At 37.3% G+C, this 20,697-nt stretch overlaps 1 protein-coding gene across 9 annotated transcripts in view; it reads left to right on the plus strand.

Annotated features, from left to right (window-relative positions):
* The window catches only part of Syt7 (Synaptotagmin 7), a 165,586-nt gene that overhangs the window by 81,266 nt on the left and 63,623 nt on the right, over window positions 1–20,697 (plus strand). For 2 of the 9 annotated variants that reach the window (XM_071771311.1, XM_071771312.1), the window contains exon 1: window positions 8,855–10,999. The exons of the other annotated variants lie outside the window; for them this stretch is intronic. In XM_071771311.1, coding sequence (XP_071627412.1) covers window positions 10,911–10,999 — 89 coding nt within the window. In that variant the 5' untranslated portion in view covers window positions 8,855–10,910. Of the gene's footprint in view, window positions 1–8,854; window positions 11,000–20,697 lie in introns of those variants that run through there. 9 annotated transcript variants of the gene reach the window in all.

Raw genomic sequence — 20,697 nt, forward strand, 5'->3', positions numbered from 1 at the left:
GCTCTATTTAACTATATAACTAGACTTTAACTAGATCAAAACTTTAATCATATTTCATCCGGAAAATTGCTTCATTAAGATTATTCGGAAAAGAAATTTTGCGCGTGTTTACTCGGAAAACATTGAGAAGTACTTTTAATTAGAAAAGAGAAATTGACCTTTTCTCTCGGATACGAATACGCCTGGTGACGTGAATTACCGTTAGAAAGTTTAAGAATAAACGTTCGTGAACACTAGCTCCGGTATTAGGGATAACTTGACTCCGTATATAAGAATATCCGTAGAAAGAATGGCCTCTTTAAGGGAGATGGTTCGAGCCGGAAGGTAAAATAAAAATAGAGTTCTGCAAACGTAACGCTTACATCAGTATACTTGCTTATTCAAGCCGTTTCCGAATTCCTGATGGCGATGCGCATTCGTGCGGACGTCGTGTTTTTGCAATTAGCATCCGACGCGATCGGATTAGTAATGTATAATTCGCGCTCCAGTTTTGTTTTTATTACGATGCAACGCCCGTCGTTCCTACTGCGCGGGAATTCTCAAGGAAAAGAGAGTACTTGATCGCGGTAACGAAGGGGAAAATATCGATGATACATCACGTAATGCGGTTGACATGCCAGAATTACTCGTAGCCTACATACATGAGCCTTCATGTGCAGCGGCAGTTATGTCGGGGACGTAGGGCCAACGTTACCGTGCCAACCGTTGGTCACGTGTATCTAATTAGGTATCGTGAACCACGGATAGCTGATGTATGTATATATCGCAGCTATCCTATTAACCCTTTAACCGAGACGTCACCAAAAGTATGTACTTAATTAAATTCGGAATGTTGACTTTTACGGGGGATTTTTTCGTATACCTAACACGTGCATAAGCATTTTTTAAATTAGCTTATTTATAATCTGTAAAAATACACAATACACATAAAGTGAATCTGGAAGTTGTTGGAACTAAATAGTTATATTGTGTTAATCAGTATAGAGGCGGAGTAAAATGAGTTAAATGTACTCTAGAAAAAAGCTGCTATTTTTATTGACATACAATGCAAAAGGAATATACATATATAAGTTTATAACAATATATAAATATTATATATATAATGTTTATTTTTAATTATTTTAAATTTATTTATGTACATATATTCTTTTTGCATTGTATATATGTTAATAAAAATAACAGCTTGTTTTTAGAGTATAAGTATTTAATAATGAGTAGGAGTATTTAATATTGTATATCTATATAAAATCTATTGCGCTGTCAGCCTGCAATTGTGTGAGTTGCGGTTGATTGATGTTTCGATTTAAGACTTTAAACTCACGTGTCAAGACGTTGGAGACGATTTATCATTCCTTCCGCGCTTTTTGCGGACGTCTGCCTCCCGGGAACTCGCGGGATTGTTCGGATCGTGTTCGCCGTGCCGCAAATGCTTCTAAAGGTGCGACGTATACATATACCCGCCGCGGATTGTAGATGGAAACTGCAAACGACCCGGTGAACGCGACGCGTAGGTAAATCTGGCTGCACGAAAGGGAAAATATGTGTCGTGGCATTACGACGCGTCGTAAGCGTCGTCGCGATAAAAGGGGCGGGTTTTAATTAAAATAGTAAGTATGTGGGGAGAAGGGCGAGAAAGTAATGAGATTTTCGCGAAATCTTGCACCACAGATCGACTGTTTCTACTTCTAGCTCCACTAATTCAATTTTCTACATCGCTGTCGCACCTTACAAACTTTGTTACAAAGAATTTTTCATTTATTTCCGACATTTAAGATATGAAATAAGGACGACATCGATTTTGCACGAATTTCATCAGAGGAACCGTTTGTTAATTTTTGGATGTAAGTTTTTAAATTGAAAATTAAATATATTAAACATATTTTTAAATATTATTATACGAAAGCACATAATTACGTTTTTCTTTAAGAACTCAAAATCGCGTCACGTGATATAATTATTAATGAAAGCTGCTAAGCTCTTGGTGAAAATTATTTGAAAAATATCGCAAGTATTTCTCTCGAAGGCAGCACACGTTCAGGTATTTTATGATTGTAAAAGATCAGCGAATCGAGAGAAAGTACATTTTACGTACGAAGATATATTCAAAAATATATGGTAACGCGCGGTTATATATTGCTCGTTCAACCATAGCGCGTACTTTGCATGGATAACGTGTATGCAAGTGTGCAGTGTAAAATAATGCACGCGGTAATGGCAACTGTGTAATTTAACGCCATAAATTATTAGGCGCCATAAATGAAGCTCGGTTTAAAGACGATCGACCACCAGGAAGCCATCCCTTCTACGCGCTTCTATAATTGCGTCGGAGAAACGATTACTTTACTTTACGTTGCTTTACGAGAACGTTGCTAGCTGTAATGTTAAAGAATAAATTACGTAATTGAGTACCTCGTCGCGCATTGTCTGGGAGACACTAAGCGCCTCAGATCCGATCGCATCAACGTAAGTGACAGATCGCCCTTCTCACTTGAGACTAGGTGATTCTCGAGGAAAGCTTTTAGGACGCCCTTAGGGTGAACGCACACATTACGTTCCCTCTCACAATCTTATTCCACCGGGACATTTTATCCATGATATGGTTATCGTGGTCGGTCCCCGTTATTTTGTACTTGTATTTCGGTGTGTCGCGATTTCTTGCATTTTCGCTTTCTCGCGCGTTTACGTCTGTGTTATTGAAAAATGTTAAAGCTAAACTATATTGTATTGAGAACGCGCGTCGGACGGTCGATTGACACATCAGATGGACGAGATATCTCGTTCAAACGTCAAATATACGTCATCGGGCCGCGTGATAACTCCGTTCAAAGCGTCAATTGAAGTGCATCCAGTCGCGAGATAACTTGTTTATGAGCGCGAAAGGAGTTAGGTAACTCAGGGAGCGCTAACTTCTCAAGATAATAACAAAACAAACCTGGCGTAAAAGAATTGCACAAGAATGTCAACGAAATAAGGATAAAATTATGAAAAAAGGACGATCTGTATCTTGAAAACTCTTGCAGATGGGTGAGCCACTTTGTGATGCTACTAAAATAGTTGTATTAATATTTTATGTAATTATTAATAATTAATATATGTAGATAAGTGACATATGAAATTGATTTTTGGGTCACACATTTGATTAAATATAGAAATGATAACTGATGATGCCCCGAGAAATTGCTACGATAAGATCATCATGCATTATTAGAATAATATAATCGACAATGCAATCAGTTAATTGTCATTAATTATACATAATCTGCAATTATTTGACAGTTATAACTACAATACACGTGTACTACATTATGAATTACATCGGTCACAGTAATTAATCATAGTAACAATTGCAATTAGTTATAACCGCGATGTTGCCTTAGATCCGATTTTGCACTAACGTGTATCAACATTAACCTAATTTTGCTGTTCTGTCTGCGTAACTTGATAATCTAGGAGCTATTGAATAATCTAGGAGAATTGTTATCCGGCTTTAGTTAATTTCGACTATAGACGCAATCTCCTGGCTTTAGATCTCGCTCAATTCGCAAGACCAAAGCGAATTATGAAAACAGCGTTTTCACGTAGTACGACTCTCGAGAGAGAAAAAAAACTTTAATAACGTCGAAGTAAGAAACCAATCTCAACTGTTTGTTAACGCTATTTTCGGATGTATATAATCTCTTAAACTGAAAATTAGAGATAGCAAATATATTTTTAAAAATTATTACGACAGTATATAATCATTTTTTTTTAGGAACTCAAAATGATTTTATTCTTTTTAATCTGCTTACGATTTTAGCTTTATTTGTTTTACATTAAATTTATATTTATATTTAAAGAGTTAATAGACGTTAAAGGAACAGTCGTCATTTCGCTCTTCTCGGTTCACCTGCGTTCGGCAATATGACTTTAACGGGGATATTTGCTGCGATTGTAAACGACTTACGGCAAAAAGTAATTTACGGATTTTAGATTTTTATAGCCGAACATATCGCTAATATATATATATATATATATATATATATACCTCATTCCGAGTTTTAGACGCGGTCATCGGATTGGTTTTAGAGCTTCTTCTTTTTTCTACGCTGATACGTTTATAAAAACAGCAGACTTTGTTTTGGTCGCCCACACTTCGATAATTTGATCGAAGGAAGAACTCTTACCGTCGTCTCAGCGAATCTTCAAACTCGATAAAAAAATCACACTTATCGGAACAAAACTTTATGATGGTGTAAGGCGGAAATTCGTTTATTTATCAAATGATTTTATATTTTATATAATAAACCTTTTTCTTCTGAAACTTTTCACCGTTTGATCGTATACTTGACACGTTAATAAAATCAAAATTAATGGCGGGAGCTATGTATTTGCTCTCAATTTGAAATTATTAAATGATTAAATATTTTTTTTCAAACAGTTGAGAACGTTAAGAAATGTTCAAAGTTATAAAGAAAATTTAATTGGGGTACCTACCGAAAAATTTGAAATAATTTAAAAAATGATTTAGGTAAAATATTATTAGAAATAGTTCAAGTAACCTCGAAATATCACAGTATGAAATTTTTCTTTGTCTGCACTCTACGTAAAGTGAATAAATTCCGTTATATTTGTTAAATTGATTTACCTTCTATTTATTTTACTTAGTTTTAAATTTGTTTTGTCAATTTACATTTCGCTATTTAAATGAAAAAATCTACCGACATGGCATTAATGTCGCCAATTTCATCATATATTATAACGACTTTGGTATGGGATAGGAGAGATGTAGGAGAACGGGGAGATTAAGAATTTTCATCTAGCCACATTTCTCGAATGAATTCCTTCACATCGGTGAGATGAGTTGCACGTGGACTAGGGTTCCTTTCTCATTCTACAAGAATTTACGTTTCGATCCGCGCTAATGGATATTTGTGGAAATATGGACGAATATATATATATATATATATATATATATATATATATTTAAAGTTTATTGACTATTTATACCTCCCGCCTCACTAAATTTTAATTTCGTTTTTATTCGTTTATAATAGGGTTGCAAATATGATCGGCATTTGTTAATATTCGGATATCTCAACAGTTAAATTCGAATTATTTCATTACTCATGTTCGGATATTCGAACTAGCCGGATCTTATAAATAGATCTTGTAAGTAGAATTTAATAATAATTTAATAATAGAGTAAAATTTATTTGGATCCATGTATTTGTAATTCAGATCCGACCTCATGTCATTACAAGAAATAAATTACAGAAAATAAATTGCTATAAGTTAGAGAAAAAGAGAGAGAGAGAGAGAGAGAGCTAAAATTTATTCAGCTATTTCTGCTTTTTCTGCTAGCTTTGAAAGAATATTTCCCACAACGGGGAATATCGTTATATCTAAAAGAAGCTGAGGATGTAAACCAGTTGACATTTTTGTATTAAAATTTAAAAGTATATAATAATTGTTTTCTTATTTCTAAAGATTTTCAGCATATACTGTATTTCATTATATGACTATGAAGCATATATGAAATATATAAAACAATCTTTATTATACACACATGTAATAAATATATAAGTTTATATATAATTATATAATATTTAATGTTGAATCAAATATTTTAAATATTTATATATAATTTTGTTATATTATGTTTTGCAATCAGTTTTCCGTCTAAATTCTTGTTTGGATAGTTTGGACCCGAATTCACGAAGTCGAAAGACTCAGATTATCCGGATAATTTGAGTACTTAGATTTGAGTAATCGGATAATTCGGATATTATATTGTCCGAATATTTTAATCTTAATTTATGCCATCGCCCGCGCGTTTTTCTTTGCCAAACTTTAATTCGCAAAATTTCACTCGTTTGGTATGAATGTTATCGCTTTGAGATAATAGTGTGACTCTTTCGAATTTAATCTTTAATATCGGTGATAGATGCGCAACGGGATGTCTCGTGTATTCTCATTTTAACACGTAACTCCGTTTCGTATGTTTCGGAGTCACGCGATCGCTCAACCGATACGGGCAAACTGGTAATAAGCGAAGTGGCTGCGGGCTTTTATACATCAGGAACTATCGGACTCGCGTACATTGCGTGATATATAATCTAGAATATGGCAATCCTGGCAACATTGGCAGACCGGTGACGCGTCGCAAAAAAAGGCGTGGATTCCCGAAGGTTTCTCGATGGGCTCCTTTGGGACTTCCTGCGCGCTCGTCAGCAATCTCTGGAAAAACGAGATGAGACGGATAAGCGTTCCATCAACGTCCATCTTCGGCCGGAAGTTTACGGAAGTTACCGCTGGTCTGTCTCTCCGACTAGTTTCCGTTTCGCCGGATCTATTCCTCCGTGTATAAATGGCGTCCGCGCGGCCGCGGTCGGAGCCGATAATCGCTGGTTATCCCAAGGGCGTGATCAAAACCGTCGTATTTTATTTGGAAAGAATCGCGGCAGGCGACTGCAAATGTATTCGCTCGCATACATATCCACGTCCGATTGCGGGGACGGCTATACGGTACGTTTCGCGATTATATTGCGAGAAAACCCCTTATCGAGGTGGAGCGAGCGCGTCGTGAGAAAAGCTAGCTGGAATATTGTAATTGGCATATCGATAAAGCTTCTCGTTTGCTTGCAGATATTTGTTTTCCGCACGGCCATTAAGTCGATAAGAATGGTTTTGTGTCTTTCCGTCAAGCTTTCCATTAAATAAAGTTAGAAATCCAAAGTTCTCTTGGGGAAGAGGAATTGAGAAATTTCTCTCTGAATGAGAAGAAGGATGTATTGAAGTTTGTGGCGGAAATTTTGCTTTAATGTTGTTATAATTTTGTATTAAACTTTATTTGACAAATATGACAAATTTTCTTTATCAATCTAATAGATTTTGCGAATAACTTAAGAAAAGTGTTTATAGAAAATGAAAAAAGGAGTAACAAAATATAGAGAATTGTATATAATTTCACATACAGAGTGTAAAACTAAAAGTGTACACAGACTATTATTTCTAAAATAAAATAAAATAAAATAAAATAAAATAAAATAAAATAAAATAAAACAAAATAAAATAAAATAAAATAAAATATAAAATTTTTGTTTCCTGTCAACCGAACTGTCAACCACATTGTATGATGAAGTTACTTTTTTCTAGTTGGAATCGTTAAGGTCATCACAAAAATTTCATATTTTAATTTAAGAAATAATAGTCCCTAACACTTTTAGTTATACATCTTGTATAATTACCCTGTAATATAATGCACATGTAAAAACTGATATGGTACGTGAATCAATAAACAATGATCGTAAACTGCTCATTTCGTAATAGCGCTCTCTGATGTACAGCAGCATTTCGCGATATTATTTTGCGGTGCCAGGTGCCGGCTTCTAATCAGGGTTACGGCAAAACCTTCGAAGGACGTTCGAAATGTTGGTCACGTTTCACATTTCGCGTAACAATCGATCCATGCTTTCTCGAATCGTCGATTTTATCGCCTCGAAATGCAATACTACCCACCAACTTTTACAATCTCTACGGTCGAGTGCTTGACTCGCGTCAATTCGGTTAAAATGGCATTATCGTATTGTATAACAGAAAATCCCCGGTGTGTGTTGCTCGCATACAACGTGTTCTTTACGCAAACCTGAAGGTACGGCTCGAGTGAAACTTTCAGCTGTGAAACTTGCTCGCGCCGTAGTAACGTCGCTCTTATTTCAGGGGGGGAAAAACGTGCGCCGGGCTAAAAGCCCGACCGACGATGTCGGGTGAGTTACCTTCGAGACACGTGCGACGCGATAGAACGCGTTCCCCTACTTCTGATGTCTCATACGAAAACACTTTACGACGCACGCAACCGATAAAAAAATGATATTGCTTAATAGGTGATTAGTTGCGCAATATTTTGAGATGTTTCTGTCTCCTTATACAAGAATAACCTTTATAATAGGTTAAAAGTAGTGGCATATTTTGTTAGTTAGATCGCGGGGTTGATATTTTCTCAGTAAAGTTTGTCCGATCGCGACGTTTATTTTTAAAGCGAGATACTTTTTAAAGCATATCTGCGTTATGCTGTTCAAATTCACAAAACCCATTTCTTGTTTGAGCACATTACGTTGTTAACGTCTATTCGGCACTCCTGCGCCTGAGTGTACCCGCGGCACAACAATCGATAAGATCCGTTAATGATACGTAGACGCGTAGACATACGTAGATGCGTGTTCCATGTGCACGGTGGTGTACACGCGCGCACGAGCGCGAAGCGGAGGAGTACGTAACCGTTGGCGTCGATGTTCGCCGTGCTCTGTTTGCCGTAGAAAGTCACTCGCGCCCCGCGCACGCGAGAGAGCAATTGCTCATCACCGGGTTGTTTGCAACCCGTTCGGGCGAGGGAGTAGAGGGAGGGGGGGCTAGGCGAAGTCTCGAGACTCGTTGAGACGATCGAGATCGAAAACGCGACGGGGAGCTTAGGAGAAAACGTTAAAGGTTTTGCGGTAACAGGAGTTTTCTGAGAGCGGCGGTGAGAGAGTGTGCGGCGAGTGTGAGGTGGTTCAGTCGAAGGGGAACGAAGGGAGCTAAGAGGGATGGAAGCGGTGCTACGGGGTGGAAGTGGCGCTGTCAGTTCCGTAGTGGGGGTTCAGAGGGACGAAGGCGGAGGGAACGGTGACGGTTCGGTTTGAGGGGTTCGGGAGGGATTGTAGGGGGGTGGTTGAAACAGGGTGGGAGAGCGGCCGAGACGGAGAAGATCGGGCTAGGGATACCGACTGCTCCGGGGGTGAACGCGAAACCGAGAGGGTAGGGATGGCCACGGGGTAGGGATGGCGGTACGACTTTGGGGGATTGGAAGCAGCTGAGAGCAGTGCGAGTAGGTCACACCGTCGACCAGAGTGGCAGTCCGCGTTTTGGCGAACGGCACACGGTTGTCCCCACAGAAGGCAGCCCCCGAACCTCTTGTTGTCTTCGACCGGCTCTCATACCCCTTTTCTCATACCCTCAGATGCGCGATTATTTTCTTACGTGTGACAAAGCCCGGGCGGCCCTCTTGCCCGGCCGCTTACTCTTTTAAAACGGCCGCCCTCAAATTCGCGATCCTACCTCGAGAACGATTGAGATTGACGATCGAGATTGACGCCTTTTCTCAAGAGAGGATCGAATGATCCTCGAGTGGCTGGAGTGGATCTTATCAGTCCGAGACACTTGCCTGAGCCTCCAACGACGCCGTTCGGAGAGAGAGATCGTAGATCGATCCGGGGGAGACGGGCAAGATTTACATCTCCTTCATATTTTCGTTCTTTACCGTATCGAGGGTAGTCAGACAACGGGTAACCGAGTCCCCTCTTTCGATTAAAGATACGCGCGCGATAGCTGATAAGGCCGATGTCCCACGATACACAGAAGCAACGAAGAAAAATTAAGTGGTGAAAGAAGGGAAAAAACGAGGACGAGAAGGGGGAAAGAAAGAGCGATAGAGAATTCAATTTGCCTTCTCGCGGTGCATTGTGCGTCCCGTCAAGTTCCGTCAAGTTTCTTCGATTTCCCTCGTGCGTATGTGTGGCGAGAAGTTACCGCTGTACCTGAAGAGAGAGAGGAACTTCCGCGAGTGCGGTCGGGCGTGATGAAACTTGCCGCGTCCCGCATTTCGAGAGCTCGTCGAGGGGCACATAATGCTCGTATAATGTGATACAAGTTCCGTCGTTGCCTGCCGCGGACGATCCGATTGTTATCGTTGTTGTTGTTATTGTTGTTCCTGTTGTCGCGTCGCGTTCGCGTTCGCGCTGCGTTATCTCGCATTGGTTGTCGGACGCGCGCACGTATATCTCCCGCGTGTCTCGTATCTCGATCTTCCGAGTGCCGTGCGCTCAAGCTCGCGCACTTCCGGTACACCGTATACGGGACGGTTCGATACACGTGCCCACGTACACAGACGTTATACATATGTGTGCTTTTTTTTCTGCACGCGTATATTTTTGCACGCAAGCTATGCTCTGGCGTCACTTGCGTAATCTGGGACATTAAAGAGCGCCACGATTATTATATGATAATTTTAACGACCGCCATTCAATGAGACGTAACGAGCGAGCCAGCCAGCCACTTGGAAATTGGGTTAAATAGAATAACTGAACTCTCTCTCTTCTTCCAAACCATCGAGTCGAACTTCCGACCTGTACGACATAGCGCGCTTGTCGATGATGTTTCCTCTGGAAAGCTTTTTCTCTTATCTCGTTTAATATAAACACTCCAACGACCGGCGGAGCGCGACTAATAAAAACGAGAGGACCGCGAAAGGGTAGGTCGAGTAAAAGAAAGAGGAAAAAGAGGAGAGAATAGAGAAGTGAGCGCCCGGTCGGGAACGAAAAAGATAACAGTGCGAGCGGTGATAGATGTAACAGAAAAAGAATCGAACAAGAGGCTGCCGATCGAAAAACGATAAATCGAGATTATTTGTTCGCGAAGGCAGTCCCACTCGATAACGACGCACGTCGGGATCGATAGCGCGTGGCCGTCGAAGGCAGGAGAGGTGAATTACCTGCGTCAACGAGAACATCGAATCGATTCATCGAAGCGACCCAAGTTCGCATAACTGCACCTTCCGTCGTTGCACCGTAAAGTTTCTTCTTCCTCGTCGCGAGATACGAGGCGGAGAAAGAAAATTTGTACTTCGAGCGCGAGAGGAGTTCGAACAAAAGAGAGGGGACGGTGAGGGGACCGAAACATGAAACGAGATGTATCGACGAGCTGCCAACGAATCGGCAACGGGGACGTAGAGTGCGTCGCCATCGGGAGATAAAGCGAGCGCGAGGGTAAGAGCGACCGTTTCCGGCGTGGGAGACTCCCGGAAAATCGACGGGCAAGTCGATTGAATTCGTGGAAAACGCTCCGCGCCTCGAATATCCTAAATCCTCTTAGGTGACGAAGGACGAGGTAACGCGAAAATGGAAGTCGCGGCGTCGGCTATGTTGGACGGCCTGAAAAACAATCGTATCGGCAAGCTGGCGCTGTCGCGGTTCTTGTCGCAGAGTCTGTGAGTAAAAATTGTCTCAGCGAGACACGAAATCGGTAGGATAGCCGGGGGTGCCGACGATGACCGATGAGATTTATTGCACGCTGTTTGAACGATTGCATGCGAGCAAATTACTGTGCACGTGCCGATGCTGGATTCTCTCGTATGGCGGTTTTGATTCTCATCTCGGAGAAAGTGCTACAAATCACGAGTCTTGTAGGATAGGTCACGAGTAACAAAGGAATTTGTTCGAAGTAGAAATGCATTTTTCTTTAATCGGTTGCTCTACGAAGTAAGATTTACTATTTACTTCACGTTATTCTATGACACAGTGGAATAAAATCTTATTTGTTAACAGCAACGCGCAACTGTTATACCTACGCAAATTTGAAAATCAAATCTACTGGAGGTCTCCCGAAATGAATTCTGTTGTGACACTTTTTCCATTGATGCGGTCTAATAAACGTCATTATCGCTTCTCCTTTATAATCTGGCAATTAAAGGTTGGACCCAACTCCCAGTTCCTACCTTTCATCCGAGATGATCTCCCGAGATACAGAAGTTTGTTGAAAGTCATAAATAAATTGAATGGATATTAGTTCCGTCGAGATTTCGGTTACATTTTGCTCTATGTGTAATTATATAGGGCACACCACAAGCAAGATAGCTAAATGTCAATAGCGAGTTCTATAGTTAAAGTAATAAACAAGGCATAACATAATAAACGATGTAACTTCAGCCGGGCATTATTCAAGAGAAAGAGAGAAAGAGTTACAGTCGCGTAATTGCATAAATAAATGTCGGGTCAGATAAGTAAATATCCCGAAAATAATTACTAGATCAAAATTCCATTATGCGCGTATGAAATATTGTATATCAAGAGCGTGAATTTAATCAAAGATACGTTTAATATTCGTGCGGTATATATATTAAATGCACATGGTTTTCTATTTAACATTACAAAATGATAATGATATAATTAATACGCAAAACATGATAATATATGTTCGGTAATTAAGCGTGAAATTTAATTCCGTTGAAGTAATGTCGCACAATGTGCGTATACGTTGTAATGTATTTTTCATGTGTCCATTGGTCCTCGCAGCTCTAATAAATCCAACTTGTATAAAGCGTCGCATGTGGCTCGTGTGTTGCATACGCATTGTGCGTTACTTGTGCATATGTGTGTCAACGTAATATTTGTAGGGATATTGTGTGATTTTGCGATTGTCGACGCTTCGCGATCGTCTGCGATCAATGCAAGTGTGCGCTACGGTTTACGATAAACACGATTGTGCATTGTTATCCCAGATGAATGTTTACGTACACTCGTTTCTGAAGTGCTCTCTCGTCGCGCTTTTCCAAAATCGATAACTTTTTATCCGTTTATTCCGGGGGTTGTTTTCTTGGACTAGTTGGAAATTGTGTGACACAACTAAACTATAACTGAGATACATCTTGGCCTCCATAATCTTTTTCTTTCCCGAAATCCTCGGAAATATAATATAACATTCTATACTATGATAAAGAAAGTTTTTAGAATTTAAATATTATGTAAGTGTGATATGTTTGTAGGAATTTGTTAAAATTAATATTCTATTAAATTAAGATATTTCTAGATATTAAAACATGTAGGTTTTGTTTGACATAAAAATTGTTTCTTCATCATAGCTTTTAATCTGCTAGTTAAGAAATTCTCGTGATTCTTTCCTAGAATAACATTTTTTCTGTCAAATAAAGACATTATATTATATATTACATTTTTCTTTTATAGAGAAGTGAGAAAATTACATTTTAACGAAACAATAATTGATCGTGAAGGCGATTTAACAAAATAAACGACCAATATTTAAGAACATAAAGTATACTTAGCCATGGGGAAAGATTTACTCAACTCGATGAGATGTAATTAACTGGATTGGGAACGATCCAACGCGGAAAATGAAGTATATATTAGGAACGTCAAATTAATTTCTTTTTTTAGGAACAGTGATTATTATCAATATCCTGATTAATATCGATATGCGTTTCAAAGATTGTTTTTTACAAAAGATAAAATAACAATAACTCAAATTTAATTGGCTAATAAAATCTTGTCGTTATATATATGTGTAAAATTGATTTTACACCATATATTTATTTTAATACATTATTTAATATGCATTAATATTATTTTAGATTTTTTAAATAAAAGTACGGGAAATATTATATTACATTGACGGCGCATATTTTACTCGAACGAAGTGGTTAGAGTCCGGAATTAAAATTTTCTTAACCCGAAAACTCCGTCAAGTCATATAATCTGATCTTCCACTTCTGCATATCGCGTTACATCTATGAGAGAGGAGTAAATATAGTATAACGTTGCTATACTTCTGCTCGATGCCTTCCTGTAGCTCTCATCTTAGATTAAAGTACCTATTCCGTAACTTCTTTGCAGTGTACATTCGAGAAAAGTATGATGAATTACACGCCACGAATTTCCCACGTCATAACATGATCTCGTTTCTGCCACTTTCTTACGTTTGTTTGTTTCGTATCCCCAAGTACAAAATACCGAATCTACCTAATGGTGTTTTTCGTAAATATAATATAAAAGAAAGTAGAAATCGAGAAAATGGGATAAATTGATTATATCTGCATTAAGATAATGTTCGAATATAACGCAACGAGGATATTACTTGATCTCGACACAATTAAATCATCCAACAGTGATTTTAAATAATTAAGTTCTGGAAATATCCTGCCTGGATATTTCCATTACGATTCTGGAAATATTGTAACGCAATTTTACTAATATAAATGCTTTTGAAATACAATTGTGGAATGATTTTAGCATTTCTTGTTCATTATTTAAATGTTATGTTATGCAGCAATAATAATAAAAAATAAGTACTTTCTGTAATATTAATGTAGTATATAAATATTGATACGTACATCACGTGTATAATATTATGAAAATTCAATTTTATAATAAAATGATATAAATTATTTTAATGTATTTCAAACATTAAGAACATGACAGTTTTATTTTGCGAGACCACTAAAGACTTCCTGACAGTATATCCCACAATTAATTGCAAGACTGACATTTTGCGACATTTATGTATCTCCGATTCGAAAGCGCGGAACTTTATTTGAAAAATTATCGCACGAATGAAGCCAATTTACACTATTTCCGATTGGATATCTTCACGTACCGACCTTTTTACTGGAGGAAATTATTTCTACGTAACGAGCGTGCAGTTTCGATATATTTCACGGTAGATGAGATTGCGAAAAATCCAGTGTATTTCGCGGTAAACGAGACCAGTGATAAGTGAAGCTGTCTTCCGTTTTTTGTAAAAATAGCATGGCCGCGGGATATTTATAATCCGCTGGTCTTTAAGGAAACGAGCAAGAAAACTGCCTTGATATTTGACATCCGACACGAACGTTAAATTCGGGCGACGTGACGTTTGTTTGAACAGGAACATAAAAGTTCGTAATAGGAATCTTTAAATTGAATATATTAGCAATATTTTTATTTACAGACAATATTTTTGTAGCAGAATGCATGAATAACATTATATTATCTTGTACTAAATATTTATCTTGTATGTGTATTTGAGAGTTTCATATATGGTACATTTTGATAACATACAACAGATTCATATATGCGAAATTTCTGAGAAATTTCAAACTTTATAATATCAATAATAATTTTAGTGAGTAGTCGCCCCTGTAAGCTGAATTTTCAGTCATACGTTAATATATGTAAAGCGCATAAATAGGCTCTAAATGTAATATTCTTGATGTAATTTTAAAAAGATTTTAAATATCTATATATTAAAAAAATATCTATATTCTTATCGATTATAAATATTTTTGCGCTTTAATTAATAAATACTTTTTGGATCATTAAAATCAATTATGAGATGTTCATATATATATATAAGTTTATATGTATAAACTTATATTATAAATATAAATTAAATATTTTATTTTTATATATAATAATAAGCAGTCAAGTACTCTCGAGTATTATTATTTTTCGAAACTTTAAGTAGAATTCCTGGCGCGATATTATACGACGTACGTGATTTAGAACATTGGACATATTTGTATCAGGAATTCTGTACTATAACCGCGGCATACTTAATCAAGTGGTCTAATGGCACGTTCACATTGTGGCAAACTTTAAGACGGCTTCCCACACGTGGCATAAAGTTGAATTTCGCGAGCGAAGGGATAATAATGTTTGTGTCACCGTCATACCGTCGGCATACCGTCCATATCTTTGTCGCGGTTAAACGTATGGACAAATAAAACTACCGGGGTGCGTGCGTCGGCGCTTGCATTAGACGGAAGTGCACTCCGAGAGAATTTATCGCTCTTTTCGGGTGATAGAACAAACGAGCGGGCTGGTACGTTACGCTGTAGGTGAGTTATTGCAATTAAAGTACGTCGCGATATTCGAGATAGGAACGGGGGACACCCAGGTTCCCGTAAAATTGCCATTAACTTCTGGCGTATACTTTTTTCACGATCGATCTTCGCTTAATGTAACATTATTTTAGCGGATCCTAACGCGGCCGAACAGAAGACGAGGAATATTAGAAGATATGTTCTCCACATCGGATGTGAAGAACGAGGGGACCCGCGTTGTGATAGTGACGTTTTTTTAGAGATACCTTTTTAGGTAGCGGTTATTTTTCGCGACTTTTATCTTCAAAGTTGGGTGGGCTTATTCATGGCTCTTAATGTTAAAAACTGAAAAATTACGGAAGTTGAATGGAGAAGGATTTGAGCGTGTTTTTTGCGCTGAAAGACCTGATTGGAAACTCGAGAAGAGTGTCATCTTATCGTTTTTTTTTTTCGGTAACACGACTGCACTTTGAAAATATTTCGAGATTTATTGATTCGCAATCTTTTCTTTCTCTTCTGCTAAAAAGAGAGAATATTATATACGTTTGAATTATTTCACGACCCAGTTTTAATCTGTATAAAGGCTGTTTTATACCGAAGCGATATAGTTAGTAAAATCTGTAACAAAAGCTCGGAGTTGATTTATTTTTCCACGTATTTTGTACATCCCGCACTCTTGTAATGATGTATCGACGCGTACTATAATTACTCGGTCGTGCGAATCATTCAGTTTGCGTAATTAAAAGGAGCGTGAAATGTGTGCTCGTTTTTACCGAGTTGACAAACGATTGAACTTGGTGTCATATCATACATGTATGCATCTATTTGCATGTTTGCACTTCACGATGCATTAACGTCTACAGTAAACATCGTGGCCTTAATTACCACCTCGCGGGTAGGAATAACAAATGCGGGATCTTAAAAGGAAATTAAAATATGGATTAGCAGGGTAGTTGGCTGTAACCGTTGTATCGAATAACGGAAAAGTATTTATCATGAAATTTACACTGTAAATTACACTGAAATAGAAGCTTGATTGCTAAATCAGATGTTGAAACATGAACAGTAACCGTGCAAAGAACATCGTATATCTATTTCTCGTTTTAAACATCGTTTATGCATGTCTATTATTGTATAATAGATACGTATGTACATATACATGTATATTTTTTTCTTAACACATATATAATACTTGTTCTTATTTCAAAATAATAATTCTTTAACCATCGTGTAAAAATATTCTTCTTAATGTGTTAAAATATCTTCGTTTACAGGAATTTAAATATTTAAACTTTTAAAGGATTAAAAGGATTGTTCAATATTATTATTCTGCTCCAATATCCAATTATTACATTAACATTTTTACATAATGTGGGAAAGTCAGATATATCGTAGCCCATTCAAAGGCAACTTCAACGAATTAATGTGATTTTAATGTCATTTCCAAGTTACAAAACTGAATATAAAATTGACACAAGCGAGATACATACATATGCACGCGCAGATAGAAATGATCAATTTTTAAATAATATTTTAATAAGTGCAATATTCCACAGTTTTAGATTTTGCCTTTTAATTTGCACCAGTTTCAAAATAAAGACGAAGAATGTAAACGAGTAAGAATGTATGCATTTATACGCGCAATTAAAATTAGAACGAAAAGTTCGGGGATATCGATGTTTGGTCCAAGTGTGAAATGCAAGAATAATGGCAAATAATACCGAGCGAGTTTCTGCGAAAGAAGTTTCCCGAGGCGTTAGATCCATATATAACTTAACTCTCATTAGTAGCGATAGTAGTCCACATAGCTATTTCCATTAATAATTATATTAAGCGATACGTTTTCTTAATTATCGCTTGGGGTACCCAGCACAATCGCACGCAGAAAATCAGTAATTTTATCGCAGCTTTACCTACCGTGTGTATTGTGAAGATAGGACTTTGGCGTAGTGCCAGATTTTGCCCGCACGATGTTATCGCGCACGACGATGAATTACGCACGTTATGTAGGTGCAATCATCGAATTCGTTCCAGGAAAAAAAAAGAGGATGTTTAGAACTCAGAGAAACACCAGTTTGAATTAATGTTGATACATGTACTTCACAAATACGAAAGAATGTTATTTAAAAATTACGATGATTTATGTAGAACTGCAGAAATCAAATCATTGTTGAAACCGATCCGTGGCATTATTTTGGAACTGTTATTAGCTTATATACTCATTAATAATGTAGCTTAATGTCATAATATTCTAATATAATATTGTGCACAGTCGAGTGGAGGTAGATTGACGTACTATTATTATTGCTTTTAGCTTATTCAGTGAATCGGATAATTAAATCCGACAGACATGTATTCTCTGATCGCTCGTATATTAACTTATCAGCCCTTCAGTTGCAGTTGCTCGTTGAACCGCGGGTTTCCTTGCGCATGAGAGAAAACGATTCCGATTTCCTTCGCTGATACCTTTTAGGACTCGCTTCCGGCCGTTTTCTTCGGTCAGTTTCTCACATGCTGCGTGTGACTCGCTCTTTCGACGATTGAGTGGTAACTCGTGTTGCGCTTCCAACCGTGCTTGAACCTTCTGCACCAAGCGCACTTTCATCCGCTAATTGATTTATCGCCCGCTAACTGCCGGAGAATATTGATATTGATCGGTTCTATCGACATATATATCTGCCGTAACCTGGGCTAATTAATTTCCGATCACGATGAAAAATGTATTTCCGACGTACGACGTAGAATCTGAGAAGAGAGAACATCCGTGATGTGAGCCTGCATAGACACGTAATAATAGATAGTATTAAATTCAGTGCATGTCGATCTCTTTTTTTTTCGAAAAGTTATGTCAGACACGTATTAAATAGATTTTTGATAGGAGAGATTAATGGCACGATATTTCGCAAAATCGAATTACATGAACGTCAGGATAAAATCGATATCGGTTTTTTGCCGTTTCTGTTTAAACAGACCGTGTATATGCATCATATTATAAGATAAATCATTTCGAGCTACCACTCAATACCTATATTTGTGTTAATGCTTGATTATTGCGTAACCGAGTTTAATTAAAATGGAACTCAACCGTGCCGTTCAAATATAAAATATCTTTAATAATAATTGTATAATATAACAACGTAGGGCGTTCTATTTATCTTGCATTATCTTTCAACGGCAGATTTTATTTTGTTTATATATTAATGTGTAGTGATTTCTCCTATAATTAAACTAAATTATTACTTACCGCAGTTCTCCAATTTGTGGCATTATATATTCTTGTGACATGTCATTACACAAATCAGAATCTTATTAAAGTAAACGTTACCAGAATTGATTGAGAAATATAATTTTGGTATTCGCTTTTTGACGTTCAATTTGCGCAATTCGTTTTTTATTCGATCATAACTCGAAAATTATTCCCCGATATTTTAGCTAAAATCGAGTTGTCTAGAAAATCCGTTGAAAAATAATGCACAAAAAATGGAACACCTTGTACACGTAATACACGAATTTTCGTACGTGTAATTTATTGACACGCATGTCAATAAATTTACCTACTTCGTATGAAATAAGCTAATCGTAAAAGCTTGAAGTAAACATCAACTGCAAACATTAAAATATCTTTTACACAAAATGATTCTAGTAATTGAGTTATTTCTTTTCTAAAGTCAAGATAAAGAAATATTTGGTAGAATAAATGGAATTATATACTTTTTAGCGTAACCGATATTTCTCATTATTACGCGCATAAAAGTATTAGAGTAAGGAAGGTAATCGGAAGGTTAATATTTTGCTAGATATTGAATATATGTATATATACAATATATACAATGTTTAATAGTTATGTTTAATAGACAAGATTCGGATTTAAGAAGCAACGTAGATTTCTCTTTATCATTATTTTTTCATAAATTGTTAAGGACATTAGTGTATTCGCATTCTGAATAGTTCTGTGCGTTTTCGTCTTTAATTTCACGTCGCAATGTGTTATGCACTTGACCAACTATATAAAGTAGCATAAACAATGCTGCGTACGTATTACGCAGCTTAGATATTTGTATGAATTATATGGTAGACGATTTAAAAAATTCAGAAATGACTTCGACGCGGCAACCAGCGCACGAAAAGCTCGAATCAGAAATGTGTCATAAAAGTGCCTTACGCCACCTGCGAGTTCGCAATTGTTTTGGGTTATATGGTCACCACGCGTTGCCCGATAAATCGCTACAACCTCGGCTACAACGGTTATAAACTCCATGGAACTAGCCTACATCTCGTTGGTCACATTCACCGCCAACAGTGGCACCTATTCAAACAGCAATGCTTCTAATCTTGCAACATGCGGGTCGTTTATTGCGAACATTACGTACTTTCGCCATCCTTTATCAGAAGTAAACGACGATATTTCGCTTAAAATATTTCTCTGGAGGGTTTAATGCTCGAAGTACGTAATTTTTATAATTGTTCCATTATCTAAATGAAAAGTGAGGTTTTTTTCAATACAGAATGTTACTTTATGACTGAATATACATTTCTGGAGTATTTCGTTTATTGCAAATTGATTTCCTTGGTCGAGAATCATGAAATTTTAAATGAAGAGCGCTGCAACGTTTTATTTAACGTATTCGGATTATACGAATAAAATTGAAAATTCTGTGGCTAAAAATGAATAAATCTTTTACGCTTTACTCCAAACTATTTTGAACCACATCGTGTAATGGAGCTGGCGGTCGTGTGTAATTAAGCGACGAATACATTTAAAACGACCTAGTAAAGAGCAGAGTTTATTGCTCTAAATCGATTTAGAATATATTCTTTATGTAATCCTAATTTTAACTGAACAGAGTATTGATCCCTGTGGCGCGTCGCGCTTTTACGTTCTGTACCTTTTGGGATCTTAGCGAAATTTTGAGCTATTTGTTGTAGAATCGTGTCGCGATTCTGTACATCTTCAAAGAGGTTTCACTTGCATTACTGTCTGCAAAATTTAATTCCGCTTATTCTCGGGCGTGTTGTATAGTATAGGAAAGGGTTCAAACATTGTCGTGAGTATTATACGATTGTTTCTCGTTACAATTGATCCCGGCTATCTTATATATCCCTTTGTCACCGTTGTGTCGCGTGAGTTTCCATTGTTAGTTTATATCAAGTAATCGAACACTCCGATAGCGTCTCAGGTGTAAGAAGCACAAATTTCAAAGTTTCTCTGATCAATATCCGTCCGACGATATGGGTACGACGTAACAATACGAAATATTGACTATAATTTTCTGAGGCAGACGTCTATTGTTTCGTCGATATTTCTCTTCCTC

The sequence above is a fragment of the Temnothorax longispinosus genome, chromosome 2 (genome assembly GCF_030848805.1).
Source record: "Temnothorax longispinosus isolate EJ_2023e chromosome 2, Tlon_JGU_v1, whole genome shotgun sequence".
NCBI lineage: Eukaryota > Metazoa > Arthropoda > Insecta > Hymenoptera > Formicidae > Temnothorax > Temnothorax longispinosus.